Here is an 18,759-nt window from a genome sequence, read left to right on the forward strand (position 1 = left end):
ACACTCACGGGGTACCTGGACCTAAGAAGCCCATTCAAGTCCTGCCTGAGCCAGTCACTGAGAGAGGCTCTAAGTCACCCCCAAAACCTTTGAAATCCAAAATCACAGCATTTCCCTTTTGGGGGAGCAGTCATGAGTAATCCCGCCCTTTGCACATGGGTAACCCCCGGCTGCAAGATCCGCTTTCTGCCTAGGGATACTTTCAAGTTTCTTTTCAAGTTTCAGAAGAAGCAGCTGAAAGAGGAACACACACACACACAAAAAGGCAGGCCACTCAAGGAGAGCTACAGCATCCCTGGTGGGGGGCACTTCCCCCAAATGCCCAAATGCAGGGACCCCATCACCCACCATGGGCAGTCGCACCCGTCTCTCACTCACCAAAGTAATCGGCCTTCGGGTGAGCATCCATCTCACGCTCCAGACGCTGGGTGAGGGCTTCTAATTTCAATTCGGCAGCCGTGGGTCCAAGCTCAGGGCCCGGGATGAGGGTCTGGCAGGGCAGTCTCACCCTGGGGCAACCGGGGCTCTCTGGGAGCACAGGCCCCAGGCTGCCATCAGAGGACCAGCCAGAGGGACTTTCTTTACAAGATAACTCAGGCAGGGTGGACATCACTGGATGGACAAGGCTGAGCTTGGGACCAGCGCCAGCGTCTGTACAGCCAGGCTTGGGACCCGGCCCAGGGACTGCACCCAGCTGCATATTGTCCATGCTGGCTAGCGAGGATGAAGGGGCAGAGCTAGAGAGGTAAGATTTGGGGCCATCCTGGAACCAGGGTTGAGGGTCCACAGTGGGTTTGGGCATCATGCCTGAAACCTCACTCCCTACCCCCGAGCTTGTTCTTGGAAGAGGTCCCTGACTGGAGCGGTTCAGGGCCAGGGGCGCTGAGAAAGAAGGGGTCCTGGGCTGAGCAGGTCTCGGTAGGGCCCCGTTCTCTGGGCCTGGGGAGGGGAGGCCAGGGCTCACTCGCTGGGAGGAGGCGGTGGTCCAAAGAGCTGCTGGCTTCTCACTGCTGTGGCCACCAACACCACCATCCTGGCTGCTCTGCAATGACCTGCTGGAGCTCGGGGAAAGCTGCAGCTGGTATAGGTGATGGTCCCTGGAGGGTGTGGACAGTGGCGGGCCACTCCCTGGCGTGCCAGACCACCCACTTCCTACACCCAGCCTGATGCTGGGGGACACTGCTGGTTCATCGCCCCAGCTGGGGCTTGCCAAAAAGAGGTTGTCATAATAGTCTCCGTGGGTGAGGCAGGAAGGATCCTCACAGGGGCCCGGCCGATGGAAAGCAGACATCTCAGAACTCGCCACGCTCTCCTTGGAGCCACAGTCCTGGCTGCCTTGCCTCACGCCACGGACACACAGCTTGGCCCTCTGTTCCTGGGGTGGGGACAAGGGCTGCCCAGCCGCGATGGTTGTGGCTGTCCCAGGGGCCACTGTCGAGGCAGCGAGAGGAGGCTTTGCAGCGCCATCCCCCGTCACCTTGCTGCCCCCATCAGCTTCCCGGTGGGCCTGTGGGCCCAGGCGGCCCCCACCATTCACGGGACCTCGGCTCCCCCTGGGCAGGGTCTCCTCCTGCAGGAGCTGGTGCGGCTGGTGCAGGTGGATTTTGGCCATCTTGGTGGCAAACACCCTGCGTGTTTCTTCAAACTCCGGGTTGTTGCTTGCACCCTTGTCCACTCGGAAGAGTCCATCCTTGGAGGCCTCATACATGTTCAGGTCCTCAATGAATTTACTGGCCTCCAGGCCCAGGTCGTCATACTTATCCATGTTGCTGACAAGTGTCCGGGCCTAGCCTAGATGCTGGGTATTGAGTGTGTGGAGGTGGGCCGGTGGAGGTGCTGGCGAAGGGCAGAGACTCACGTCCAGCCCAGGACAGGCAAGGCCTTCCACCTGCCCAGCATGAGAGTCATGACCCCAGGCCTCAGAGTCTAGCCGACGGTGAGGCCTCAAAGTCACTTGGACCAAGTTTGCTTCCAATTCCCTTTCCTCTCAGAGGTGTCCACGTGGGGGCAGCTGGCGGCGCTTCGCTGTCCGAGCTGGCTGTGAGTTCTTTTCTCTGTTTCAAATCATAAAAGGAAAAAGAAATAAGGGGGGGGGGGGAATCACATCCTCCTTAAGCAACCAAACTCGGAAACCCACAAGGCAGCAGCCGCTGGACGGGGTTAAGTCGCTCAGAGCGAAGAGCGCAGAGGCCGCGGACCCGCCGGCCCGGAGCAAAGGCGCGGCGGCGGGAGGCGCTGGAACGTCTCGGGCGCTCGGTCCTCCGCTGCTTCCCCTGGTGGCGCGGAGCTGCGATCCTGGCCGGCGCGGAGAGGGATCAGGGTCCGGGGCACACGGGCCGGCCGGGCCCCGGCAGGAAGTTCACGGCAGCCGGGCGGGCGGCCTATTGTCCGATGGCGGTGGTGGCTGGGCGCGCGCGGACCGGAGGGCGGCGGGACGCGGAAGTGAGCGCGCCGGACGCCGTCCCTGCAGCTCGGTCGCTGGCCGGGCACGTCGCGGGCCTGCGAAGAGGCGGAGGCGGAGGAGGAGGCCGAGGGGCGGGGGCGCCGGCGAGGGGCGGGGTCGGCGCGCGCAGAGGCTGGCGCCCCCGGGCAGGCCCGCGCCCGACCGGCCTGGGGAACCTGGAGGTGTGTCCCGCGCGCCTCTTCCAGCGCTCGAGCCCGGGGATGGCGCCGAGTTCCCCGCCGCCGCTGCGGCCCCCTGAGAAGCCCGGCCCAGCTCCGGTCCTCGGGCAGGGCTGGGCGGGGGCCACTCCGTGGAGACGGCTGGCAGGCGGCCTGGACAGCTTGCGTGGAGACGAGACGTGCCGCTTGGAGTTTGCGGGAGTCTGGAGGGCGCGCGCTTCTCTCCCCACCGTGCCTCAGTTTCCTGGGTGGGAAGCCGACCCCTTGTGCCGCCTCTGCCCCAGCCGTACCCTCCACCCTACACAGGGATGCAGGATTGGCGACCCAGGGTGTCACCGTGGGCTGGCCCAAGTCCTCCTAGACAGGTAGGGAGACTGAGGCACCGAGGGGGAAGTGTCCAAGATGCCATCGTGACCAGCAAAGCGTGGATGCGAGCCCAAGTCCTCTGAAAGGGGGTTAAAAGTCATGTTGTTGCCCGGAGCGCGCTTATTTGAGGTCCTCTGTGCGGCAATAAAAACACGTGCCCCGGTGGCTCGTTATTCACGAGGGGACTCCTGACCCCCCCGAATAGATCCACGCGACTCTGAGGGCGCCGGGCCTGACTCCTGGGCGCCCTCGCATGGCCCAGCACTCCCTGCACCACCTCCGAGGGGACCCTGGAGAGGTTTCATTTCCTGAACAGCAGCCAGCGTGATCCCAAGGCAAATACCAGACCAGTCACTTCCGTGCTAAAACCCTCAATGCTTACCCCGCGTTTGGATTGAAATCGGCCCCCTACCACGGCCTTCCTGCCCTGGCGGGCCCTGCCTCCACCCCCTCCCCCTTCCGGATTTGGGGGTCTTCCTTCCCTGCCTGCTAGCTGCAGGAGCTTCCTGGTGTCTGCCGAGAGCTGGCCCTTGAACTTCGTGGCTCATCCTTACCGTCACTGCCAAAATCACCTCCTCCTAGAGCCCTTCTTTTTCGGCACCCTCTTTATTTCCTGATCAGTTCTGATCACTATTTATATTTATCTGTTTACATGTGGGTTTTTTTGGTGGTTGGTTGGTTTTCCACCCCATTAGACCATATCTGTATGTCCAGTATATGTATGTTGTAGTACCTAATGGTTGCATAAGTGAATTAGTGATTCTGTTTGCCAGGGTTGTAACAAGGAACAAAAAATGTAATACACATGTCAGTACTTTGTACCCTGTAAATCCAAAGTGTGGTTCGTGGGCCAGTAGACTGGAATCACCAGGGAGCCTGTTGAAAACGCAAAATCTCACAGCCCTGCCTCCCCCGCCCCCATCCTACTGAACCAGAATCTGCATTTTTAACAAGATTCCTAAATGGTTTGCACAGTAAAGTTTGAGAAGCACTACTGTAAAGAACTATACTAGAATGAGGTATTTATATTTTTAAAATATCTTTTTCTATCTGCAAAAGTAATACATGTTTATAATAACAACTTTGAACAATTCAGAGATAACATCAAGTTTTAAAAGTTGCCCGCAATCCCCTTGTTCAGAGGCAATCACTGTTAAACAGCCCTTAGGTATTCAGTAATACTTGTTATTTAATAACTGGATTTACTCATAACCTACCTGAGTGATTTGCTTGTGAAATTTCTAGAACACTGGTTTTCAAAGTATGGTCCCAGAACGAGCAGCAGTACCATCGCCTGGAACTGGTCTATATCAGTGGTTCCCAAACTGCAACGCGCATCACAATTCCTTAGGGAGCTTATTCAACGCTGGTTGCTGGGACCTACCCCCAGAGTCTCTGATTCAGCAGCTCTGGGGTGGAGCCTAAGAATCTGCATCTCTAACAAGTTCCCAGGTGATGCTGATGCTGCTGGGACCACACTTGAGAACCACTGGTCTAGAGTCCCAAGTCCTGAGCTTCCTAGAAGCACTGTGGCAATGACCCTTGGTGCCCAGAGCGGTGAGGACATCTATCAAAGTGGAAGGCTGTGGCCCGCTTTGCCTGACCCTCAGTATTGGGGAAGGAGCTAACGAAGCACTGGGAACACGCAGCCATCCCCCTGCAAAGTCTAGCAAGCCCAGAGCCAGCTTCCTGTGTGCTCAGTTATAATAGCTGGGACCCTGGTACTACAAGAGCCATACACACCAGCCAGCACCTCTTTAGGATCAGTCTTCTCTTTTCATCCTAGCTTGGCAGCTGCCGGGGCCCACCATCCTTGGTCCCCTTCTAAGCCCCCATACCCCCATTTTGGCTTGCCTGGAACGCTCAGAGTTGTGGACTTTACTCCCCACTCCCACTGCAATTCTAGAAGCAGCTGCACCAACTCCACCAACTAAACACATAGACCTAAACCCACAATCCACATATTTCCTGGCCAGACTATCTTGTCCCCTCTTAGCGAATACCTTATACCTTTACAAAACAGCTTATAAAGATGGCATCTCATGAGCATTGGACCACATAGTATACCGCCTGAAAGGGTACTTAGAAATGCTAGACGTCGCCAGGAGACTACTGGGTGTTTTACTGCTGCTGTTTAATGCTTAAGGGGCAGAGACATTTTCAAATTCTGGGCCCAGCATTTAGAATCCCAGCTGTGGTTATTTAATATAGGCCAGTTTTGCCTGTACCATATGCTCAGAAATGTCTGTTGGTTAATATCTCAAAAAATGTGTTAATACTTGCACACCAGCTGTTTAAAAAGCAAGATACTGAAGAGCTAAATATCTTTATCAGTAAGTAGGTGAGCATGGATGGTTCTGTGTAAGTGCTTACCAATAATGTTTTGCTGTGTTGCATTTTGCTGAGTGAGAAATGTCCTACATTCGATTTTACCTGTAAAGCCATTTCTATATAACAAAAGCCGTCATCAACACAGAACTTTCCTTTAAGTCTGTTTTCCTTGAAGTCTATTTTCATGAGCACGAGGATGTAAAAATTGCCTGCCCACGACACACTCTCGAAACGTGGAATTTTCACCTTGACCGGCCCAGAGTCTCAGTGACATCAATCAGATCATGTCCCTTCGCAGCTCCAAACCCTCCAGCAGCGTCCCAAACCACACTTAGAGTAAGACCCTCCCCTTGGACCCTATGTGATCGGGCCTCTTGCCACCCCTCCCGCCTAATTTCCCCTATCCCCCCTGCTTAGTCTGCTCCGGCTGCAGTGATTTCCCTGCCGCTCCTCGCCCAGCCCTTACCATGCATTCATTCATTCACCAAACAAACATTGCTGGGCACCTCTGATGCCCTGGGCCCTTTTCCAGGTGCTGGGGATGTGGCAGACAGCTGAACAAATTAGCAGACATCACTGTCCTATTTGGACTTACGTCCCAGTAGGGGGGCGGAGTAGATAATCAACAAAATGGATACATGCCTTATAGAGGGTATTAGCAAGTGATGAGAGCTACAGAGAAAAATGAAGCTGGGAAGAGGACATACAGAGGGGGTGCCACTTTCAATACAATGGTCAGGGAAAGTCTCCCTGAGAAAGTGACACCTGGGCAAAGACTTGGAGAAGAGCATAAGGAGAGAGGTTAGAGACAGGCAGCCATCTGAACAACTCTTCCCAAGAGTTTTGTTGGGTAAAGTGGAATGGAGGGAAAAGTGCCACTAAGAGAGAGTTTAAAAAAAATTTTTTTTTTCAATATGGGAAATGGTACTGCCTGTTTCTATGCAGATGTGAATGAGGTAGTGGCTGGGGAAAGGAGAATTGCTAATATAGGAGAGAGAGAGGAGGATTTGGGGAGTGGCATGCCTGAGAAGCAAAGGGGGGGCTGGGCTCCCCTGTACATTTCTTCCATGGTAATAAGGAGCAAGGATTTGGGCAATAATCTGATCGGTAAGTATGTAAGGTGTTGGCATCTTGGAGTGGTAGGTAGCTCTTCTGATTAATTTTCTCAGTGGGATAGGAGGTAAAGAGTTAGCTGAGAGTGAGGCCAGGGAGTTGTTGCTAGGAACTGGCCGTCTAGGGGAATGAGAGAGTGAATGGGCTGGAGAAGCATTTGTGATGGAAGCATGAAGCTTCCTCTGTGCTCCCCACCCCAGATCCTGGGCCTGAATTGCTACGAGGCCAGCCAGCATGGGGCACGTGTCTCTCCAGAGGAGGTTCAGCTGCACGGATGTGGGTGTGGAGTAGGTGGAGAGTTGGGTCTAACCAGGGCTGGCTTTAGCCAAGTGAGTGCAACGTAACTAGAGTGGGCAAGAGAGCTGCGGTCTCTCTGCCTAGAACCTGCTCCCCAGATATGCCCGTGACTCCTTCACTTACAGTCCTCAGGTCTCCACTCAACACTCACTCCCCTGGGAAGTCTGGATGCCCCTCTCTCCATCCCCATCCCTACCTGCCACCGCAGTGAACGGCTGTCTCATCAGGAGGCCAACTTCACAAGGCCACAGATCTTTGGGCATTTTGTTCATCGCTCTATCCCAGGAACCTAGAACAGTGCCTGGCACTGTTCCCCAAATGCTTGGTAAGTGAATGCATGAGCCACATCAAAAAAGGGAGTGCAAATGTTACCATCTATAGGTGGAAAGACTTAATTGGACTTAATGGTGACCCAGATTCAGAGAAGCAAAAAAAGGAGGCTGTATTATTACTCTTGTAACTGTATGTCACTGCAAACCTTCTGCAGATCTTGTTTGATTACCTTGTACCAAATATTTGATCTGCATCGCATATCATATATCTTGCTAGTCAAGAGTATGACTACATAGAATTGTAGGTGTGTGTGTTTGAAAGTATAAAGGATATTGGACTTAAGAATATCTGTTTGCATGCATACATATATGTTTTTTATATAAGTGTGTATAAAGAATTATTGACTGAACGGCATTTGAAAAACACTCATCCAATAGGCTGTAGGCAGTAAACGGTGTTCAGACAGCCTATGAATTACCAGGGGGCCCAGGAGGCAAAGGGCTCCTGTCTTTGGACAGAGCCCTGCTTATTTTGCAGTTAACTGAAAGGGCCTCTCTGTCACTTTTGCTTGGCTACAGGGAATGTCCCTGCACACAATGCTGTGTGTGTCCTAAAGCTGGAGGGCTACTTCAGGGAGAGCTCTGAAAAGAATCTTTGTATTTCAGCCAGGCAAATGGATGAAGAAATAAGAACCCAGGTTCCTTTGGGCTCTTTCCATCCCACCGATCCCTAAAGCAGGCCAGGAAGCCCTGGTCCTTCCAAATCTGTTTCCTGAACCGTAGGCTTTTCTGGTCCCAAGTTTCACTGTGGAATTGTCCCATGAATGGAGAGAAGCAGCTGCGATGAAGGCCCTTTCCTGGTGCTTCTAACGAGGTTTTGTCTCATGATTGTCACCCCTGGAAAGCTGCCCAGGCCAGACCCAGATATTAGGACCATGACCTTGCTCTGTGTGTGCAGCCCCTGCCAGGCAACTGGAGCCCATCCTTCCCCAGTCTCAGTCCCACACCCTGGGCCTCCCGCCACATGGGAAGACCAGCTGCAGGCATGTGCCAGCCACAGGGCCCCACGTGGCTCCCCACACACCCACGGGGAGGGAGGCTGCCCCCTGGCCCTGGCCCAACCCCTCCCGGGCCATCTGCTCGGAGATCAGCGGAACATGTTTAACAGAACAATGAACTGGAATGAGTTTTGAATCAGCACCAATCTTCTGCTTATTTTTTTTTTTACTTTAAAGTAATACATGTATATGGCTTAAAATTCAAAAGGTGCAAATGAGCACCCAGTGGAAAAAGGAGTCCCTCCTGCCCCTGAGCCCCAGAGAGCCAGTGTCCCTCCAGAGACAACCACGGTCATATTACCAAAGTACACGGGCATGCGCATTTCTTTTTCTTAACACAGAAAGTAAAAGTGCACTGCCCCTTGCTTTTTGCATTTAACAATACTCTTGGAAATCTTTTCACATCATTTCACATGCAGCTGCCTCATTCTTTCAGAGGGCTAATATTTCTGTCTTTGGGTGAGTCATGGATTTCTTAACCAGTCTCCTATTCACAGAAATGTAGGCTGCTTCCAGGCTTTTGCTATTACGTATTCTGTGGCCATGACTGACTTATAAACCATACCACACCTGTGCAAGCATAGCCGTGGGATAAACACCCCCGAGGCAGGTATATTCTTGAGAACTCCACCATGCTGCCTGGATTTCTTCATCGACAACAAGGAGCTCTGCCTTGTTTTCTGCTGGTTACCATCTCACTGGGGTCAGGGTTAGAACCGTTGATGAGTCATAACAGAACAACGATTATTAAAAGCGTCATAGCACCTACGCTTTGCCCAGCACCATTCTCTGTATTCTACATATGTTACAGTGTTGAATCCTCCCAACAGCTCATGAGATAGGTTCTATTATCCCCTCCTTTATACAGGTGAGGAAATTGAGGCACAGAGGAAGGAGGTAAGGAACTTGCCTGAAATTCCACAGCTAGGAGGCATCTGGGATCGGAACCCAGGCAGCCCGGCTCTGTGCCACAGCACCTCTCATAACAAAATCATCTAAGAAATCACTTGGCTACTGAAGCTGCTTCCAGGTTGTGTATATCAGTGGGTGCTTGCCTGCAAAGCCTGAATGGGAACTGTGTCTTCTGTTCCCAACACACTGTGTGTCTAGAGGGAGGACTGGATTAGCCTGTAAGCTCTGTGACGGTAGGAACCAGCTCTGCCTTGTTCATCTTGGTACCTTGCATACTGCTCATTAGTTACTGTTGAATGAATGAATGAACATTATCCTGAATAATAATAATGCTAGTAATAGCTGATATTTATGGAGCACCAGCTAAGAGTTTGTCATAAATTATCTCATTTAATCCTCACAACAGCTCTCTGAAATAAATTCCATTATACTTCCATTTTACAGATGGAGAAACAGAGGTTCACAGAGGTTAAGTAAATTGCCCAAGGACGCACAGCTGGTAAGTAGATGAGTTGGGATTTGATCCCTGGACGTCTGCTCTCTACCTCGAGTGATTTCTGAATGATGTCAGTCTGCACCTAAGTCTGTGAATCCACGAATTTCCCACCGAGGAATTGACCTCCACCGGGTGCAGCCTGAAGATAATAACCACACGTCCTTTTTAAAAAATTAAATAAACTTAATTTTTAGAGCAGTTTTAAGCTGAGTGGAAAGTACACTTTTGTGTACTCAGAAGTACAATGTTTAGCTTCATAGAAAGATTGAGTGGAAAATACAGAGATTTCCTATATGCCTCCTGACCCTACACACATAGCCTCCTCCACCGTCAACATCCTGCACCAGAGTGGTGTACGTGTTACAGTCAATGAACTTATGTTAACACATCGTTATCACCCAAAGTCCATAGTTTACATGAAGGCTCACTCTTGGTGTTGTACCTTCTATGGGCTTGGACAAATGTAAAATGATGTGCGTCCACCATTATAGTATCATACAGAGTAGTTTCCCTGCTCTAAAAACCCTCTGCCAACTCATCTCTCCCTCTTCCCTAACCCCTGAAAACCACTGATCTTGAAAACCACTGTCTCCATAGTTTTGCATTTTCCAGAATGTCATGTAGTTAGAATCATATAGTATGTAGCCTTTCCAGATTGGCTCCTTCATTTAGTAAATCCTCCATGTCTTTTCACACTTTAGGGTAAATAGGTTACAGTTTGTGTTTGTGGGGAGGAAAGGCCAATAAAGTTTAAAGATAGAAAAAAGAAGGATAGCTAAAAATTAAACCATTGAGGGGCTTCCCTGGTGGCGCAGTGGTTAAGAATCCGCCTGCCAATGCAGGGGACACGGATTCGAGCCCTGTTCCCGGAAGATCCCACATGCCGCGGAGCAGCTGGGCCCGTGAGCCACAACTACTGAGCCTGCGCATCTGGAGCCTGTGCTCCGCAACAAGAGAGGCTGCGATAGTGAGAGGCCCGCGCACTGCAATGAAGAGTGGCCCCCACTTGCCACACCTGGAGAAAGCCCTCGCACAGAAACGAAGACCCAGCACAGCCATAAATAAATAAATAAATAAATAAATAAATAAATAAATAAATAAAATTAAAAAAAAAAAAATTAAACCATTGAGTCTCTGGCCCACCTGAAAAAAACCAGGCAGAACAGAAGCAGAAGGTGGTCTGTCTACCAAAGGGCCCCCAAAGGGGGCTGTCAGCCCTTCACACAGGGCCCCAGGCTCACGCTTTAATCTCTGTCTTGAAGTGAAGGCAAACAGAGAAGCACCAAGATTGAAACAAGAAGACATTTATCACACAGCTTCATGCCTCTGTCCCTTTACCAGCCACATTGCCCATATTGGGTACAAGGAATTCATTAAAAAAAAAAAAAATCCTGCGGGGGAGGGATAAATTAGGAGACAAGGACCTACTGTATAGCACAGGGAACTCTACTCAACACTCTGTAATAACCTATATGGGAAAAGAATCTGAAAAAGAATAGATGTATGTATAATGTCTGAGTCAGGTTGCTGTACACCTAAAACAAACAACATTGTAAATCAACTATACTCCAATTAAAAAAAAATAATCCTGTAATCATGCTATGAGTGTGGAAGTTTTGTGTGAGTTTGAGCATGTTAAATATACTATTTAGTTAAATGTAAATATTTAAAATATGCCACAAACTTTGAACTCTATTTTGATGCTATTTGTTTTCAAATATACTGGGAGTCTCAACGAATCAAAGCAGCCAGGACCTCTCTTGACCCTTAAGAGGCCCCATCTGCTTGGGATCTGGGAAAAAAGGAGCTAAAAAAGAGTGTGTGTCTCTGTTACCCAGCCCTGTTCCCGCAGAGAGGATCCAGAATGCTGCAACAGAACGACGAAGGATTGGGGGCATAGCACAGGGTTCCAGTGGGGACAGAGAGGGTACACCCAGCCCACCCAGGGCTGGCCCTCTGCTCTGAACGCTCCAGAAAGTTCTGTTGCTGCTGCTAAGCATCCTGTCTTCTTTGTGAGACAGGAGATCAACTGTTGTAGGTTAATGAAACACAATTTTTTTTTTAACTTTATTTTATTTATTTATTTTTGGCTGCATTGGGTGTTCGTTGCTGCACACGGGCTTTCTCTAGTTGTGGTGAGCGGGGGCTACTCTTCGTTGTGGTGCGTGGGCTTCTCACTGCGGTGGCTTCTCTTGTTGCGGAGCACGGGCTCTGGGCACGCGGGCTTCAGTAGTTGTGGTGCACAGGCTTAGTTGCTCCGTGGCATGTGGGATCCTCCCGGACCAGGAATCAAACCCTTGTCCCCTGCATGGGCAGGCGGATTCTTAACCACTGTGCCACCAGGGAAGTCCCGGAGGCTGCATTTCTGACACCAGGGAACACGAGACCAGCCCCGGGTTGACTCTCTCTCCACTTTGTAAGTGGGTGGAAGAAATAAATTCTTATATTCTTAAGCCATTTATTTTGTGGTTCCTATTGCTTGAATCTAATTATGACTAACATAATCTTTAAGTTCTAACATGGAAAAATCAGCAAAGGCATGCATTAGGGGTTAAATTATGCCACCACCACCCACCTAAATTCATATAAAGAAGCCCTAACTCCTAGTAAACTGAAAATAGAGCTACAATATGATCCAGTAATCCCACCCCCGGGCATATATCCAAAGAAAACCACAATTCGAAAAGACACATGCACCCCCATGTTCACTGCAGCACCACCTACAACAGCCAGGACATGGAAGCAACCCAAATGTCCATCAACAGATGAACAGATAAAGAAGATGTGGAACACCACTAGCACAGTAGTATTTCACATCCTCTTTATCTACTACTAGTAATGATACTTTTAGTAGCATTACTAGTAGCAATGGAATACTACTCAGCCATAAAAAAAGAATGAAATAATGCCATTTGCAGCAACATGGATGGACCTAGAGATTATCATACTAAGTGTAGTAAGTCAGACAAAGACAAATATCATATAATATCACTTATATGTGGAATCCAAAAAAATGATACAAATGAACTTAATTACAAAATAGAAACAGACTCACAGACTTTGAAAACAAACTTATGGTTACCAAAGGAGAAAGGTCGGGGGGAGGGATAAATTAGAAGTTTGGTGTTAACATATACACACTACTCTATATAAAACAGATAATCAACAAGGACCTACTGTATAGCACAGGGAACTCTACTCAATATTCTGTAATAACCTAAATGGGAAAAGAATCTGAAAAAGAATGGATATATGTATATGTATGGCTGAATCCCTTTGCTGTACACCTGAAACACAACACTGTAAATCAACTATACTCCAAAATAAAAAAATTAAATTAAAATAAACAAATTTTAAAAAATAATAATAAAAAGAAGCCCTAACCCCTAGTACCTCAGAATACAACTATTCAGAATACAGCCTTTAGGGACTTCCCTGGTGGCGCAGTGGTTGAGAATCTGCCTGCCAATGCAGGGGACATGGGTTCGAGCTCTGGTCTGGGAAGATCCCACATGCCGCGGAGCAACTAGGCCTGTGAGCCACAATTACTGAGCCTGCACGTCTGGAGCCTGTGCTCCGCAACAAGAGAGGCTGCGATAATGAGAGGCCCGTGCACCGCGATGAAGAGTGGCCCCCACTTGCCACAACTACAGAAAGCCCTCGCACAGAAACGAAGACCCAACACAGCCATAAATAAATAAATAAATGGAATAGAATACAGCCTTTAAAGATGTGATTAAGCGAAAATGAGGCTGTTAGGGTAGGCCCTAACCCGAAACGCAATTTTTAAAAAAATTTATTTTATTTATGGCTGCATTGGGTCTTCGTTGCTACGTGGGGGCTTTCTCTAGTTGTGGTGAGCAGGGGCTACTCGTCGTTGCGGTGCGTGGGCTTCTCATTGCGGTGGCTTCTCTTGTTGCGGAGCACGGGCTCTAGGTGCGTGGGCTTCAGTAGTTGTGGCTCGCGGACCCTGGAGCGCAGGCTCAGTAGTTGTGGCGCACGGGCTTAGTTGCTCCGTGGCATGTGGGATCTTCCCGGACCAGGGCTCGGACCCGTGTCCCCTGCATTGGCAGGTGGACTCTAAACCACTGCGCCACCAGGGAGGCCCCGAAACGCAATTTTTGTTAAGCAAGTGAATTTCGTGATCAAGGGCTTCAAGTTTGCAGAGTATGTGAATATAAAGATATCATCTTTATATGTATTTGTGTTTCATGTAAAAGAAAACATGTTTTCTGATGCCAAAAATAATTTAATTGACAAAAATTGGGAAAGCATGGCAAGTACATAGAAGAATATCAAAGCCAGCCCCCTGGGCAGCAAAAGCCAAGACAGAGTTAAAGTGCAAATGATTAATTCAAATATCACCTGTGAAATTAAAAGGGGTGAGGGATCAGGAGTGGGTGGGAGAGCCCACAGACTGTGATGCAGGTCTAACACCTGTGAGGGCAGAGGGAGAAGGAAGGAGGATTGGGCAGGAAGAGCCTCAGGCTGCAGTGAGCTCTGGGAGAGTTTTGGCCAACCCAACGTAAAGCTCCAGCACAGAGATTGCCTAGAAGAGTCTCGTGCTAGGCAGGAATGACCAGGCCCGAGTACTCCACCACACTTAGTCATTGGCTGCGGCTGCCAGGAGACAGCGTTGCCTCGGCTCCAATGTTGCAGCTGGAGGCTCTCAGCTAACTATCTCCTTTTGGCAGTTTCTCTCTTAAAGGGAGAGCTGACCATATGTATGTGTATGAATGTGAATATATGTGTGTGTGTACATAAATTATTTTTGTTTTACAAAATTGTGATCATATTGTACAGACTGCTTGGTAGTCTGAATTTTTTCTACTCAGTTTATGCCACTGAGTACACTGACACATATCATTAAATGATTCTTTCAAATCACAATTCATTGAATGGAGCTTCTGTGAATCCACCAGTTTTCTGAAATGATGTGCTAAATTTCGTGACAGTGTATTTATGAGCATTTTCCCAAGGACAGGGCTGGTAGTTTTCCTCACATCCTCTAAGGGGTCCAAAAAGGTTAAGACCCACAATCTAAAACATGATTTATGGCAGTGATATACCATGATTTGTGAAACCGGTTCCCTACCACTGAGTGGTTTCCAATTCTCGGCTATGGTGAACATTGATGTTCATAAATCTTAGCATAATATGACTATTCCCTTGGGATAAGTTCCTACACAAGAAACGCTGAGTCAGAAGGTATGTGCCTCATCTTTAAGGCTTTTGATACTATTGCCAAATACACCAATGCCTGGGAATAGAGAGCCTTGGGCAGATAAGAAAATCCTGGTTGCCATAACTTTTTTATCTCTTTTACCTTCTCCACTGGTGGACATTATTATCCTCATTTTACTAATGAGCTCATTGAGTCTCAGAGAGGTTAAGTGATAAGCCCAGGGCCACACTGGGATCTGTCTGGTTCTAGAGGAGCCAGACTACAGGGGACTTTTTCATAAAGAGCCCCATTATTTAACCATCCATAGGCTGAATCTTCAAATACTTCCCCTCTGAATTATTTATGATTCTTTTGCTTGCAAGTGACAAGGGCCCATCTCAACCTACCTTAAGAATAAAGGAAGCTGACAGCAGGCTATGTCACGGTGCATAAGGCCCGGAACGCGGGTGATGCTGGGTGTGTGAAGGGTGGTGCTCAGTCAGGGTGTCGCCTCAGCCCTCTCCTCTCTGCTCACCACGGCCACGCCGTTGGCTTCTCGGGCTGCATGGTGACCACCCCCAACGCTCAGGTCCCGCCTGTTGGAGTCCAGGCAATCACTGGAAGATTGACTCTGCTTTTTCTGTCTCAAACCCAAAATTCCTGGGAAGGAACTCTGACTGGCCGGGTTAAGTCAGGTGATTCCCCCTCTCAGCCACTGCTGCCAAGGGAGGAGGTGGGGCAGGGGGTGGAGTTGCCCTGTATTAACAAGAGCTCCGTACACTAAGTAGTCACCACAAGCAAGGAGGGGAAATGCCATGACCCCTACAGTTTGCTCTAGAAGAAGGAGAATAGGATTTTCCGTGGCCCCTCTTCAGCTCATGGAGATAGTCTTTGGGGAGAAAAGCACATGCCCTTGACCCTGGGCTCCACCCACAAGTGTGGTAGGAGATCTGTGGCGCTGCAAGAGAACAGGTGTCATTTATTTGTTCAGCCAATTCCTTGTGGTACTAACAGCGAGGCCCTGGAGCAGATGAAAATCATCAGTTAGCCTTTTGGCTATTAGCCTGCCACCCCCCTCCCCCCAAAACACACATGCGGCTCAGCGTCCAAAAGGAAGAGACTTAAGTAAAGGGGGAGATGAAAGTTCTCTGTACAATAAAGGCACAGGCATTTTCAGGGAGACTGTTAGGGAGAATATTTAAGGGGAGATCTGGAAAAGCCAGATACTGGGGGAGCATTCTTGCAGAGGGAAAGCAGCTCCCAGTTCTGGGGCAGCAAGGCCAGTGTGGCTGGAATGCAGGGAGCACTGGGGGAGAGGGGGCATTGAGGCCAGCAGGGCTGGGACAGGGAGGGGGCTCTCAGTGGCCCGCCGCTGGGTTTGGCCCTGGGGATTGTTAAGGCAAGTACGTGATTTGAGCTAAGCTCTGAAAAGATCAGCACAGCTGCCATGTTAAGAATAGACTTGGGAGTGGGGTTGGTGCCAAGGGTAGGCGCCGGGAGATGGGTGAGAAGGCGAGGCTGTTGTAGGGCTGGCGAGGGGATGGCACTGAGATCAGGGAGATGGCCCTGGAGCCAGAAAACAGTAGATGGACTCAAGATACCTGGAGATTGTGGATGGATATGTGGGAGGCAAGAAAATGGGGAGAATCAAGGATAATTCCTAAGTTGCCCATTTGCGCAACTAGACGGTTGGGCGACGGGTGACGGGTCATTTACTGAAAGGGAGCAGACTTGGAGGGAAACACGGTTGGAGGAAGAAATCAAGAGGAGAGGCAAAGAAGCCAGCTGAGCGGCCAGAAAAGAGGTCTGGCTGGACATTAGATTTGGAGTCATGGGTGTTGGAATCCGTGAGGCTGAGTGAGCTCACCTGGGCAGGGGGTGTAGCTAGAGAAGAACAGAGGGCCCAGGACCAAGTCCTGAAGAGCTCAAAGAGAGGGAAGAGCCAGAAAACGAGCCTGAGGCAGAGCAGCCAGGGAGGTACCAGGAGAAGAAAGAGTGTGTGACATTAAGAGGAGGGTCAATCCCTGTTGTGGGTTTGCATCATGGAGGTCACTGGTGGGGCAGTTTCCGTGGGGAGGGCCATGGCTTCCCTGGTGTCACGGGAACAGGGGCTGGATCTATTTCACTTGGGTGATATGGAAGTGGGTGACTCCACGCCAGAGGACTTGGGGACCTTTGTGCTATGTTTGTAGAGCAACATGAAAAAGAAAAAAGTGCCTGTGACATTTTCATCAACCAACATGGTTGGGGTGTGAGCTGTGAGGGCAGCCTGCGGGCAGCCTGAGGAACGCCCTCGGAGCTGCTAGAGGAACTGTGAACTGAGGACCTGGGTGTGAAGCCGCTCCCCATCTGCTACCTGGGAGGAGAAGTGTCCTGCCACATGGGGAACGTGAGCCTTACAGACAGGAAGGAGGATCGCCCTGTTTATTTCTGTCTGCCTGATTTCACATCCGCTGACGTCTTCACACCCACCCTCCTCCCCTTCTTTGAGCCTCAACGGTTGAGGAGCTAAAAATGTACCCCTGAGGCCAAAGCTATGCGTTACGCTTGGTCAATTTAGCACAACCAGTCTACTGGGGAACTCAAAATGCAAAATACTGAGAAGTAAAAATGCTCACAATCCTCTAAACCTGTAAAAAAACCACCCCAAAAGATGGAAAAGATGTGCTCCATGCCCTCCGAGCACTGTGACCACAAGATGGGTGTCCACAGGGCGCCCACCACATCTGAGCGCTGGTTGGAGTGACTATTTTTTTTTCTTGTCAAAATAAATGGGCCTTTTGTGGTGAAAATGATTTCACGGTTTCATTTCCTTCGAGGGCATCCTGCCCTCATTGACGTGAAAATGCCTCACGGAAACTCCTGCTGCGGGCTGGCTGTCATGGGTGACCTCCAGGGCGCCGGGGCCCCCCTCCTGCAGCCCCCACCCCCTTGAGAGCTGACCTACCTGGGATCCCCTAGACCCCAGGCTTCTTCCCCTGGTAGGGCCTGAGCTTATGGCAGGGCTGGGAGAGAACTGCTGGCCCTTGTGACCCCCTGGTAGGCCCTCCAATCTCCAACTATGGGGAGCATGATTGCCTGATGCCAGGCTCTGAACCCAGGTGTGCTGAGGCTACATGTCCCATGGGCTGTTCCCAGCCCCTGGCTGAGCTTGGCGGAGACAGATGCTAAGCCAGGCCTGTTTCTGGGAGATGCAGGGCTCCTCCAACAGGCAACTTTGGCCTGGGAAGACCTTTCTTCTCCCTTCCTTCTCTCCTTCCCAGGGGTCAACCAGCATCTCCTTCTCCCAGCCTCCCGCATCTCCCTCCCCATCCCCTGCGCAGGCTTGGAATCTCATCTTGGTATCTGCGTCTCAGAGGATCCAAGTTAACACACCTGGAGCTTCCAGAAATTGATGGGAATGCAGGAAACAGCCCCAGTGTTCATTGCCTGGAGGGCAAGGTCAGTCTTATGCCATAGTCTGTCTCTAATTGGGGTCATCCCTCTGTCCCCTTCTTCTTTTTTTTTTATTTGAGTTCCTTATATATTTTATTTTATTTTTTAAAATTTTACTTATTTTATTTATTTATTTTTGGCTGCGGTGGGTCTTCGTTGCTGCGTGACAGCTTTCTCTAGTTGTAGCGAGCGGGGGCTCCTCTTCGTTGCGGTGCGCGGGCTTCTCATTGCGGTCGGTGGCTTCTCTTGTTGCGGAGCATGGGCTTTAGGCGTGTGGGCTTCAGTAGTTGTGGCACGTGGGCTCAGTAGTTGTGGCGCACGGGCTTAGTTCCTCCGCAGCATGTGGGATCTTCCTGGGCCAGGGCTCAAACCCATGTCCCCTGCATTGGCAGGCGGATTCTTAACCACTGCACCACCAGGGAAGTCCCCTCTGTCCCCTTCTGAAGAGACAGATTCCCTCATGAGAGGTGCACGTGGCATCCCCATGCCTTTGTGGTGCCTGCTGCAGAGTGCTGACACTGAGCTCCAGCCTGTCTTAATTCATGTCTGCCCAAGTCACTGAGTGTTCCCATGATGGGCACCTCAGTGAGCTGGTGATTCCCATGTTCAAGTATGAGGGGACATGTGACTTCACACTGAGAAACATAAAGCGCGATGGGACGCAGTCAGCAGTCCATCCTCTTGTTTTTCAAG

General features: G+C 50.3%; 1 protein-coding gene across 1 annotated transcript in view; it reads right to left on the reverse strand.

The window, feature by feature from the left end:
- Positions 1 to 2,512, reverse strand: part of LIMD1 (LIM domain containing 1) — a 72,067-nt gene extending 69,555 nt beyond the window's left edge. The window contains exon 1 of the mRNA XM_068557965.1: positions 379 to 2,512. Coding sequence (XP_068414066.1) covers positions 379 to 1,765 — 1,387 coding nt within the window. The 5' untranslated portion in view covers positions 1,766 to 2,512. The remainder of the gene's footprint in view (positions 1 to 378) is intronic.
- Between the last annotated feature and the right edge of the window lie 16,247 nt (positions 2,513 to 18,759).

This window comes from Eschrichtius robustus, chromosome 12 (assembly GCF_028021215.1).
Source record: "Eschrichtius robustus isolate mEscRob2 chromosome 12, mEscRob2.pri, whole genome shotgun sequence".
NCBI lineage: Eukaryota > Metazoa > Chordata > Mammalia > Artiodactyla > Eschrichtiidae > Eschrichtius > Eschrichtius robustus.